Source organism: Stegodyphus dumicola, chromosome 9 (assembly GCF_044657685.1).
Source record: "Stegodyphus dumicola isolate Sdum_Otavi_A_Nest chromosome 9, ASM4465768v1".
Classification (NCBI taxonomy): Eukaryota; Metazoa; Arthropoda; class Arachnida; order Araneae; family Eresidae; genus Stegodyphus; species Stegodyphus dumicola.
Window position 1 is genome coordinate 17,456,417 of NC_140776.1, and position 13,235 is coordinate 17,469,651.

A 13,235-nucleotide genomic window follows, 5' to 3' on the forward strand; every position below is an offset into this window, starting at 1 on the left:
TAATGTTTTTACTCTAACCCATGTTCTTAATGTTTCGCCAGAAGAAGAATTCCAGGATGTATAAGATCCGGGCTTCGAGGACGCCACGTGATTTGGCTACCCTATCTAATCTATGAATTGGGGAACTTCTCATTTAAGGCTGCATGTACAGCCATCTATTAAACGGAGTCTTCACTCGCATACATGACTTGTCTTAGTAAATTCAGTTCTGTGCCTTGGCAACACGATGTAGCGTTGTCGTCATCTTGGCGTCCGTCTGTTAGAATGTAGTTTGACGCACAGATATTTAAATATTTATTTTTTAAGTGAATTATATTATTTATTATATTACATTACTGTGTGTCTGGATATATTAACTACAGAATGTTTACGGTTTGTGGTTTAGGTAGAATAAAAATAGTTTGGATTCGTTAAACTTTGTATTGCAAAATGAAACTTTGCAGTCATCTTTCGATCGATTAACGGTCACTAAACGCAAAGGTGAAACTTACATTTTCTTAACTCAATTTCAGCGCAAGAATTATTTTCGTAAATTTAAGATTTCATTATGTAATAATGTTGCAAACGATGGCGTAGATGAAAGGGGACGGAGGGAGCGATTGCCCAAACCAGTACATTTTTTTAGAGCGGCTTATTTCTCGTGAAATATAGGAGTTACTCACGTGAATTGTTGAGGCAGGTGAAGAATAATGCGATTCTGAACGTCCAAACGGAATTAAATTGAGACGAAAAATAGTTCTGACTCTAGATAAAATATTTAAAGAAATCATTACTAGATTTCGACAGCTGCAAACTCTTGTTATACTGTTTCATTCAGTCAAGACTATTGAATCAAAATTACGAATATCAACTGGATTAAGATCACGGTGGCATTAATGTGTAAGAATTCCTGTTTAAGAGGGAAATATTTAAGTGGTTTTTTTTTTTTTTTTTTCAGTTATTGTTAATGAAAGCAGTACAGGAAAGTGAAAGGACGACGTTCTTTTGAACTTTTGCAATTTCGAGAACACAATCTCAAACATTACTACTGCGAATTTCTTCACAACTGTTGTCATTGTTGTCAGCTGTGAGAAGAATTTTCTAAATAAAAATCATCTAAAACGTATTTTAAAACTACAAATGTTTATTTTGCATTTGATAAATCTTTCTGTAAATTCTAAATAACAGCAGTTGGAGCAATCTTGTAGACTTGTAGGATGTCATCGATGGCTTTGTTAACAAAACAACCAAAATCAAGGCAAATAATAATATAATTTTAAATGTAATTAAAGTTTTCTTCAAAAATAAACATAGAGTTTTATCTCCCTGTCAATTTGCCTTCTTTTTTAGTTATTTATTTTTAGTATATCAACAAGAGCGGCAAATATTCTAGCTCCACCATTGGTTGCGAAGTTCCGGCATTCTTTTTCAATTTCTGCCCTCCTTCCAGAATGCCTTCATGGTGAAACGGTTAGCACATACAAGAGGTCTAGGCTCGAATCCCGGGAAGGGCAGTGCACATTTTTCATGTCTCATGCTTCAAAAATAACCTAATGTCTCTACAGTGGAGCCTGAACTATAAGGTGGTGGGTAATGATTCTTCACCACCAGGATTTGGCGACTGCGTCCCCTAATTTCCATCTCTCTTTAAAAAAAGGGAATTTTGCCCTTCTTTCCAGCATGCCTTCGTGGTGTAACGGTTAGCACACTCGGCGCGTATTCGAGAGGTCCAGGTTCAAGCCTCGGCGAGGGCATTGCACATTGTTAATGTCTCCTGCTTCAAAAATAACCTAATGACGCTACAACCCTGTATAATAATATGGATTTGTGATAATTTTAAATGCGTTAATTTTTTATTACTTTTCTACTCACCTGTTGCCGAGACCTCAAAAACTCTCGCCGTAGATGGACAGCGTGTTCAGTATTTTTATACCGGTGATTAAACGGCCCGGTTGCATGGAGTTCTTCCTTATGTATAACGTGAACATCATCCACTTTCCTTTATGAAATCTATTACGAAAGCCATGTGAATGCTGTCCCATTGCTTTCAGGAAGTGTTTCATTAGGTCCATTATACAAGCCAAACAATTCTTCCATCTTTTGCCATGATTAATAAATATAAAGGAATAACATTTGCGAATCAAACTCAGCATAATTTCTGAGCGAATTATTACAAATTATTGCACGAATTATTGTTTGAGATATGTTTTCCTGTCCCAGTAAAATAAATGTTATTATTTTTTATAGTAATTTAAGAAATCAAAATTACTTAGTATAATTTTTAACTCATTTATAAATATACGATAGTGAAATGCAGATATTGCTTTAATCCTAACTGCAAATTTAATTAAGCACAAGGTATAGAATAATGCAAAAATTTAAATGAAAGGAAGTTTATACTGGACAGGTTTTTCACATTTTGAATATTTCTCTTGCGAAATACATTCGCAATGGTTTTTCTTTTTTTTTTTTTAAATGGCTGGCTGATTTTGCTTATTTAATTAGATTTGTTTCATTTCTTATTAAAGACAGCTTTCGCTTGGTTATTAATTTAGCCAGTTTCATTTTTGAATTTTTTATTCAAAGTTTTATTAATATGCAATATTTCGTGAAAAATAATATTTTACTTGCCATTATATGGAATTGTCATATGTGTGTGCCTTTTTATGTGCGAAACATTTTAATTTAAAATCGTTTCTCATTAGTTACGACCACTTTCCATATGCTGCAGATATTAAAAATTTTAGCTTATTGACATTTAGTAATTGAATGAAATAAAATTACTTCGTTTAAGATTCTTCTAAGGGAAGGTTGGTTATCAATGAGCCACTTTTACAAAACGGTCCTTAAAATCGTCAAATTTGTCAATTCTGGAGTTGTGTACATGTCTAGAGACATTAGGTTAAAAACTTCTCTATTTCATTGATGTAATAACTGATCAATGGCTTGAAGAACGAAACATCAGTGGCTCAAATTTCATAATAACAACGAAAATGGGATCATTATCTAATTGCAGATTTAATTACTCTTGATAGCTTTTTACTAAATCAGATACAGTGACATTTTGTTCTACAACTTGAAAAAGTTACAAAGTATTAGCCTCGAAAGGATTTCTATTTTTGAGTCACCAGCCCATTCATAGCAACGCAGGCTGGCTCATTGAAGGCAATTAGAAGTCGGTATGTAATACGTCGGAGTAAACAAAGTAAACAACTGTGGTTAATATAACCAAATAACGCTGATTTGACACATTTGTAAATGTTCTCAGTAGCAACTAAAAGACTATTAAAGTTTCACTGAATTTTTATATTTTCCTTACATTGGTAAATTAGAAGAAAAGTGCAAAAACATTACCTTCTTGTAAATCAACCTTGCTTGAGCGTGAATCAACTCCCAGCCAAGATAGCAGTGTTCAGGCTTCATGTAATATATACTGAATAGTCAATAGGTGGCGCCTGTTGTCCAATAACTAGAAAATAATGGAGGAAGCTCAACGAAGGAGCCGGCCCGTCGATAGCAACCTTACCCTATAATATAAAATATATAGATTTATAATATGTAATGTATAAGATTTTCTTTGCTTGATTGTATACAATGTGTAAAATTCCTGTAAGAGCATTCAAACTGCTTTGTATTTCAATCGGCTGCAATGAGAAATTATATAATATCTATCCCATTAGAATGGTTATTTGACAAAAGACAAATTAAAATTTTGAAATTAATACATTAATCCTGTTTACTACTTATCGCACTAAATTAATCTCTTTAAGAACATGCATTAAATTGAATGGTACCAGTTAATGAATTGTTTTTTTGAATCATTATGTTATTTTATTATATCGCATTTCAGTACTAAACCGAGTGTTTAACTCAAGATATTTCTAAAATTTTTCTCTGCTAGAGCAGAGTTTCTTAAACTGGGGGTTGCCATAAATTTTAGCAGATTTGACATTTATTTAACTTCTTATAATAATTTTACAAATACGAAATGTTTTTACACAGTGTATCTGAAAATAGATAAAGATAAGACAATACAGTCTGTAGAGACGTTAGGATATTTTGAAGCTGGAGAGATGAAAAATTAGCAACCGCCTTCGCCGGGAATCGAATCACGGACTTCTGGAATACCGACCCAGCGTGCAGAACCACTACACCACGAAGGCACGTTAGGAAAGTGGGAGAAATACCTTATATACTCCCCTTTTTAAAGGGCGACTGGGGCTTTTAGGGGACCCATTCGCCAAATCCTGGGTATGGAGAATCGTCATCCAATACCCTTTTAGTTCGGGCGGCACTGTAGAGACATTAGGATTATTTGGAGGCCGGAGAGATGAAAAGTGAGGAACCGCCTTCGCCAGGAATCGAAACACGGGCCTCTGGAATACCGGCCCAGCGTGCAAAACCACTACACCACGAGGGCACGCTAGGAAAGTGGGAGCAATATTTTATAAAGAAAAAACAAAAACTTATAAGCCAAAGAAAAAACAAAACCGTTTCGACGCATTTTTTTTTTTTTTTTCATTTTACTTGCTTTGAACTCGACGCTGTCATTTTGTCTGCTGCTTGTTTAAAATTTTCACATTGTTCTTAAAATTAGAAATTAAAGTTAATGACCTGAAACTGCAACAGTATATTACAGTGCAAGTGAAAGACACGGTTTCACTTACGAATGTCTAGGATTTGCGCAATGCTTATGGGGTCCTACAAAATTTTCGTAAATATTATAGGATCCAGGGATCGCGAAAAAAATCTCAGTGGCAAAAAGGGGTCGCGAATAAAAAAAAAGTTTAAGAAGCCCTGTGCTAAGGTAAAAACAGAAATGCTTTAGGGAATTACTTTATTTATTAATTAAAGGAAGTTAATAGACATTTTTAAAACCTGAGACATCGTAGTATATAAAATGTGCATTATAAAGTTTTAAGTAATTAAATTTAAATTTTTGATTAACCTTTTAACTGTCATGCCCGAAATAATCTCGAGCGCAGCACTGGTATTCCAAAATGTCACGCCCGATTATTACTCTGGCTAATTTTTTTTAATGCATCGTATTGTTATACCCGAATATTTATCGTGAGAAGTTTATTTCGGCTTCAGTTCAACAGATGGCTAAAAACTATTGTTTTAAAGGATAGAGGTTAAAGTTCAAAGTGCGCGGCATTTTTTTGATTTTTTTTTTTTTTTTTGACTGCGAGGCAAACATTTCATTTTTGAAATAAAACAAAATTGACAATTTATGCACCCAAATCATCAAAATAACTTGACAGTTAAAAGGTTAATAATCTAATCGCAAAAAAGAATTAATTGACGCAAATTTCAGGTAACATCAAACACGCTCAAAGAAATGATAGATAGAAATTTAGAATTAAGTAACAAACAATTTTTTAATTCATGATTTCATAGTTTCAAATATTGCTGTTTTTAATTAAGAATAATTATGAAGCAATACATTTAGATTATGCAGATGAAAGCTTTCTTTTTTTTTTATTTTCGATTAAAATTCTATTAAATCTTCTTTTCTACTGTAGCTTTAAATGATAGAAAATTCAGTAACTGTTTTTAACTGAGTTTAATTTAGTAACTGAAAATTAACTATAATTAAATTTAGTAACTGAGGATTTCATAAAAAAACTGGATAGTGTTCACGTTACACATAACGAAGAACTTCATGCAACCAAGCCGTATAATCACAGGTATAAAAATATTTCAATAAAATTATCACACTTGCAAATTAAGTTTATAAAAAATAAAGAATATGAATATGAAAGTGATTATTCAGCGTTCAGAAATTTTATTCAAATGTTAATAAAAAGAAGCATAATTTAATCGTCTTGTTTATCACTTTCAACGTATCACGTATTATAGGATATCTTATCAAACAATTTAAAAAACCTGAAGATTGAATAATTATTGATATTAAAAACTGGTAATTATGCTTATGTTTTAAATAAATCAGATTTAAAAAAAGAGAAATAAATCATAACTGCTGAATGTAAGGACTTTATTTTTAAATCTTCACGTCTCGTTTTAATTCTCTTTTCTGGTAGCAGCTCATTTAAGTCACGGATGTAGTAAACAATCTGAATAGAAAGCTCTTTTAAAATAAATATTTTGAGACCAACGTTCATGACTATTTGTCATGTTTATTAATTATGACAAATATTCGAGAAATATTTGGCTGGGAAGGAATATCCTCACCGAGAGCTCGCCTTTCTCTTAATGAACGCTAACTGAAATGAGTTCAGCTATGACTAATGCGACGAAGAGTCCGATCAGAAAACTTATAGCTGGAAAGTCATGCGGCCTAAATTACTTTAAAGGATTATTAAAGAATAAGTTTAATATAAGATATAGAATAGTTTTAATAAAGTTCTTAACATCTAAACCTTCATATATTTATTTTTTTGAGAGTATAAATTGTTGTTTAACTGTTGTTGTTGTTAGTAATGCCCAGTTTTCTGACCTACTGTCAGTCCAAGCCTACGAAATTTCTCGTGGCAAGGAGCGCAAGTTTACACCTGTCGTTGGCAACAGCCTTGAGCACCATACAGGTGACAGTGCGATTTAGCTCAATTCCGCTCCGAATTTTTGATGAAGAGCACCCCTTGGGATGGGTCCGAGGGTCTGTCCCCACCAGCATCATCTCGAGAGGACTTTCGGCTCGCCGCATATTTAGAGTGCCCTTATACCGCACGGACATTATACGTTTACAGACACCCATGCCTTCTCCCGGATTCGAACCAGGGTTCTTCGGCACGCTAACCATTATACCAGTTGCCCGGCAAAGTTGTTGTAACTAATCTCTCGCAAGCTCTTCAATGATGAAACCCTGGAACTGACTTATTTCGATCACAGCAAGCTCAGGAAAGCCATCGTGGCAAGGAGACAAGAGTCTTGGACACTATATAGGTGACAGTACGGCTTTGCTCAGTTCCGCCCCCAATTTTGAAGGAGAGCACCGCGGGAGAGAACAGGTTCAAGGCTATCTCACCCCTCTTTCCCTAAAATCAACCTCTCGAGAGGACTTTTGACCCGCCTCATATTAAGAGTGCCTCAAATCCTCACAAACTCTATACATTTACAAGCATCCATATCTTCTCCAGGATTCAAGCCTTGGCCCTTCGGTACGGCAGTCAGCTTCGCTAACCAATACCCCGGTTGCGCGGGGTGAGAAAACAGCAATCATCCTCATGAAAATATTTTATCCTTTGAAATCTTAAAACGTTATTCAAATGGTAATGAGATGACGCCAAGTATCTGTTTTAATTCGTTATTGAAAAAGTTTCGTAACTGAGAAGGCAAGAGCATATAACATGTAACAGACAGTGCAGGATTTACATATAAGCTACACAAGCTATAGCTTAGCCCACTCCCCCCCAAATTAAAATATAGTATAACAGATTTATAAAGGACCACATATCTCAAATAGCTTAGGGCCTTATCTTATCTAAATCCGACCCTGGTAACAGAAGATAAAAATGTCAGATAATATGAGAAAAGTAATTTATGAGACATTTCTAAACAAAGAAGAATGAATTAACTCATGAATTTCCTATACTTGTAAATCTAGTTATAATTTAAATTTTGCTAACGTAGAGGAAATAGTTATTCTGATCGGAAAAAAAGAAAATTATATCTTCAGAACGTATTGTCCAGCAGCTTGAGAAATTCTATCAAAACAACTAAACATAATAACGAATAAATATGTTAAAATAAATAAAAATATATCATCAATGCTTATAAGCTGAAAAGGGAAAAATTTAATTTATCATTCATTTTCGTAACAAAACTTTTTCTCATCCGTAAGTCGCAATTTTGTGTTCATAATCCAGCATTGCCTTCTCATAAATAATTAATTTATAAACATTTAATACGAAACCAAAGCATTATTTCTAAGCAGAAGTTATTAATCGTGCCAAGTCGCTTTTCTTTAGATGAATAAATATGGGACAAAATATATCTTCTAGACAATGCACTTCATCAAATATTTTCGGGCATAATGTGACATTTTCGCTATGATATATGCGTTTCATTTCGCTGCAAAGAAATTACATTGATTAATCTTCGAGGATCCATTTTTCTTTTTTTAGCAGACTTCAGCTTGCTAGGCGAATAAATCAAGCCTGCCGCTAGCATCCAAATAAGCATTCTTAGACGTTACTTGAAATGCCTGACGTGGAGCTATGAAAAAATAACTCTGTTTGAATTCTCGGGTAAGTCATATATCGCGGAAAGCATAAATCTGCAGAATATGGAAGGAAAATATATTGTTTCTTCATCGTTACGTGAGCATGCAAAGAAGATTGGAAAATGGATTTTGGAAAATGGTGTATTACATTATATTTCTGTGGTATTAGTTAAGCTGAAAATTTATCTACAAGTAATAATTTGTTAGCACTTTAGTGATATTTATTTTGAATTTGTTTATCGGTTACTATTCCCTGTTCGTTTACCTACCAAGATATTGACATGTAAATGTTTCAAATTCATTTTTGCACCGCTGCCAATGGACCTTGGTAAATGATTTATTTTATATTTATTTTTTATATTTATTTTTATATTTATTTTATTTTTTATTTTATATTTATTATTTATTGCTAATCATCCGGTAGGAACACAAATTTTACTGATCTATAAATGATATATTATCCGTAAAGTAATTAAAAGATTTCGATACTTTCACACATTTTACATTTCCCAGTAGACTTTCATTTATTTTACATTTACAAAGCCAATTTCCTTCAGTTATATATAAGTTTAGATTTGCGTATTTGGTTTTCTGTATTTATGTTAAACTTTTGTTGATTTATTTTTAGAGCATAATTCTCTCCTACTTCTTTGTAGTGCACCGAGTTAAATTAGTTGAATTCACACTGTCTTATTGTCATGTCAGCAGGGAAACTGGCTACCATATATTTGAAACCAAGTTCTAATCCTGGAGAAGTCAAGGATTTTCGTAATATAGAGTGTCTCTGTGGCATGTGGGAAGAGGGACTTAAAATATTTTAGTGCAAAAACTCTTCTCGAGAGATTGGTGGATGGGAAAGAGGAGTGAAAGACCCTCTAATCTCATCCATTGGGAATTCACCTTAAAAATTGCGGAGGGGAAAATTCTCTAAATTTGTAAATTGGGCATTTTTTGCTTTCAAAATGATTGGATTATTTTGTTCATAGCTTCCGGTTGAGGTTTTTAACGCCTTTAATTAATGCAATAGGTGTAGAATTATCAACAATTCGAGAGTTGTTATGTGCGGCTAAGCCTAATATTTTACCACAGCAGCCTTATTTGTTTACATTTGAAACTTAGCGGAATAGTGTATAAAGTATTTCTGTACCTTCAGCGCCTTTTTGTCGAGTGGGAGCAAAAAGAAACTTTTAGTTTTTTCCACCGAAAAATCTGCCTTCTTGCTTGCTGCCCGAATTGCTTGTTTTTGCTCAGAAACTGAAATTTTAATTGAAAAAAAAAATTTTTTTTCATAGTTTTAACTGTGGTGTTTTATGTTTTTCTATATCTTTCAATTTTCTAAAAAAAAATATTTTGATTTTTTGTTTATTTTTGCCGTGTAGAGAGGACTGAATTAAATGAATGAGTAATATATCGCTAATGATATTTTACCAAATAAGTTTAAATGAAAAGAAGGAAAAATGCGTATAATTTAATATTCCGTACAAGGTAGTCACGTGGTGTACACATTAGATTTTTTTTTAAATTTTAAATCAGTTAAGTTTTCCAGTCATTTAAAATTTTACGAGGAGCCGATCCTCATATACAAAATTGTATTCTCATGCTAAATGACGCGGATACGCTTTGTTTCCTGAAAAGAATCAATCAAATCTAGATCGAAAGTTTTAAACGAAATTTAAAAATTAGTTATAAAAAGTTAAACGAAATTAGTTATAAAAAGGTTGCCTTTAATTATGACTACTGATAACGCTACGGTACCACATTTTATGGTAATGCTGTTATAAATATTACAAAAAATTTCGGAAATCACGTTCTAGAGAAATTAAACAAAAATAAGGAAATGCTATTTATAAAAATCCTATTATACCTGAATATGCAAGGTCTGAGGCTTATCTATTGAATTATAATTACATAATTAAATAGAGAAAATCAATAAAAATATTTCCATCCTAATTTTATCGACTCCTTATTAAAGATAATAAAATATTTTTCAAATATAGGGGCTACAGTATGAAGGCAATAAACAGGATAATTCGTTTTCAAATACTGATTAAATAATTATTTTGAATGTATTAATAATTGCAGTCAAATTTAATTGTTCTTTGATTCATTACTCTGCTTGGATTTTCAGCTCCCATAGCTCCAGACAAGAGTTCTCTTTTGAGCATCAATACAACATTTGTGACATTGAACCTGTATGCCTGGAAAACTGGAGGATGTCCAATATCATTCTTCGTCGTCCAGTATAAGTCAAAGGGACAACGCGAATGGGTCCTCGTATCTAGTAATCTTGATCCCAGGCATGAGCAGTTCGAAATAACCGGATTAAATCCAGCGACCTGGTACAACCTTTTGATGTCCGCCCATAATGAAGCTGGAGCGACTGAAGCCGAATATGTGTTTGCCACGCTGACTCTCACTGGAGGTAAACATGCATTTTACTAACAATTATTATTTCCTTTAATACTTACATTTACAATATGAACATTAATTCTAGCTTTTATATGTATAATTTAAGATAAATTATCTAGGATTATTAAAAAAATATTAAGTATATTCTTACTGGCTTTTGATACTAGATGATTTGATTGCAACTGTGATTTAGTCCTTGATTGAAATTAAATCAGGTAACTCAAGAGTAGTCATTGCATGCAACTAAGTTATTACCTTATACGTAATTATTAGCCTATTTTTTAGTTCTGTTTGACGGCGGTACTCAATGCAATAAGTTCCTTATTATTACGAATAGTTTCATTTTGAAACGTCCTACTATAATAAAACATTTTCTGCTACTTTAATTAAAGATTTGGTTTATAAATTATGTTATAAACCAAAGTTATAAGTTTCGATTTATAAATGATGCACATAAAGCAATTATTTGCTACGAAATTCGTGTGTAGAGTATTCTTAAAGTGGTTAAAAAAGTTAGTTCTAAATTGTGAAAAAAGTTGTATTTTTATATTACAATGGGATAAAATGTATGTAATTCAATGATTAATAAGGTATTAGAAATCAAATAACAGTTTAATAAAGGTATTTAAAAATACAAGAATACAAGAAATACAAGAAAGGAATTTAAAAAAGTTTTAAAATAAAAAAAATAAAATAATTCCACAATTGATACATTTTTTTAGATGATATTTGTTCTTCTTTTGAGTTTACCAAACATTTTAGTGACGTAATTTTGAGCGTTCTGAAAAAAAAATTTGATTTTCAGAAAATATGTTATATTTTTTTTAATAGCTAATAAAGAACATACATAAATTAGAGTAACTTATATATACTCAAACACATCTGTTATCAGTGAAAGTAGTTCAGAAATCACTAAAATTGTCTTCACTTTTTTACCTTCTCAAGGGTGAAAGTTTTCTTTATTCATACTGTTAAAACAAGGCCCACCAGTGGCCGAGCGATAAAAGCCGCTGCATAATGTTAGTTCGGTCCGTAGTTAGAGTTCAGGCGAACGGGCTGCCTTCATGGGCGTTTTCGTGGTTTTTCCTATGTGAAACCTGGATCCGTGCCAGTTTCCTTTAAGAAGACCTCCACGGGGCATCCCTCGCCTTCCGTGTAATGCCTAAGGGTAATAAGTAAAAAAAAGTACTTTTAAAACAAAAGCAAATTAACTATGATAAAAATCTAAAAATATAAAACAATAATAAATTACACTTTTAAACAGGATTTATGAACATAGGTAATTTGAATGTGCATCTCATAAATTTCTTCACCGTAAATTTACAGCTATCATTCATTAAAAAAAAGGATATTCTTAAAGTCTAAAATAGCGCATATTCCTAGAACTGTTCTAATTAAATAAATGCATTGTCTTTAATTAAAACAGCTTTCTTATTTTAAATGCCATACTATGGCATTATTTTGATCTTTTAAGGAAATATCGTATGCTAAAATTCTTAGCTCTGTTGACTTTCTTCATTCTGTAGTAAAATTTTAAACCAATGTATGAGGTTTTTGAAATTCTACCTTTTCCAAAAGAAAATGTAAATAAAAGAGCTGATTTTTTTTTTTTTTTTTTTTTTTCCGAAATCGAGAAATATTTTTAAGATTAACGATATCGAATGAATCTGGTAACAGGTTTCACACACACACACACACACACACGCACACACACACACACACACAAAAAAAAAAAAAAAAAAAAAAAAAACACTTATTACGTGCGGCAAAATTAAATGCATTTATAACTTGCGTTACTATTATTACAAATACTTAAACACGAAGTGATATATGCACATAGAATATGTAGGCCATGAGGAATGTACAACAGTCTTTTTAGCAATCGCTACAACAGGAAATGTAACGGAATATGATAAATACAGAACCTTATTAAGCTTTTCTATTTTTTTATATGCGAGAAGTATTTCCGATAAAATGTATGGCATGATAAAGCCTCGTGGTCACAATTATTTGTTATTAACATATTCCAAACATTTAAATATCCTTGTATTTAATGGTTTTATTGTTTTATTCAAAGGGACAATAACGCCTGTCGTCGCAGAACGGGAAGAAGGGCCATCGTTTTACCGCAATCTCTCAGTACTGGTGCCAATTGTGTGTGCAATCGTAGTCCTTTTGGTAATTACTTTGGTCATCCTTATCGTCTGCCTAAAGAAAAGTAGAAATCCAGATTATGCAGCACCTTCTCAAAATCAAGGTAACAAATGAGATTTCAAGTACATTAATTGTGTTTTTATTATCTTTTTGAACTGAAAACTAATTAAAAAGCAAATCATTAAATTATCGCAATTTATGAAATAAATAAAAAATTAATATTATTTCAGTCAAAATTTCTGATAAATATAACAATAAAATTATCGCAATTTATGAAATAATTAAACATTTCAGCATAATGAAACATTATACTCATTTAGATTATCGAAACAAAATAAACTTATTGTATAATGAATATAACAATAAGATGAATATTTTCCTGTATCAGCGTTAAAGTTTGAAATATGAAATCGTGATAAGCTGTTAAATATAAACTACTTCATGAGGTTGACTAAATGAATTAATGCAATGTGTCAAATGCATAATTAGATTCATTTAATTTAATTCA

The 13,235-nt window shown here is 32.1% G+C and overlaps 1 protein-coding gene across 3 annotated transcripts in view; it reads left to right on the forward strand.

Moving 5' to 3' along the window:
• The window catches only part of LOC118193355 (cell adhesion molecule Dscam1-like), a 978,906-nt gene that overhangs the window by 838,119 nt on the left and 127,552 nt on the right, over positions 1-13,235 (forward strand). For all 3 annotated transcript variants that reach the window (XM_085823255.1, XM_085823256.1, XM_085823257.1), the window contains exons 20-21: positions 10,293-10,586; positions 12,651-12,830. In XM_085823255.1, the coding sequence (XP_085679381.1) occupies positions 10,293-10,586; positions 12,651-12,830 (474 nt within the window). The remainder of the gene's footprint in view (positions 1-10,292; positions 10,587-12,650; positions 12,831-13,235) is intronic.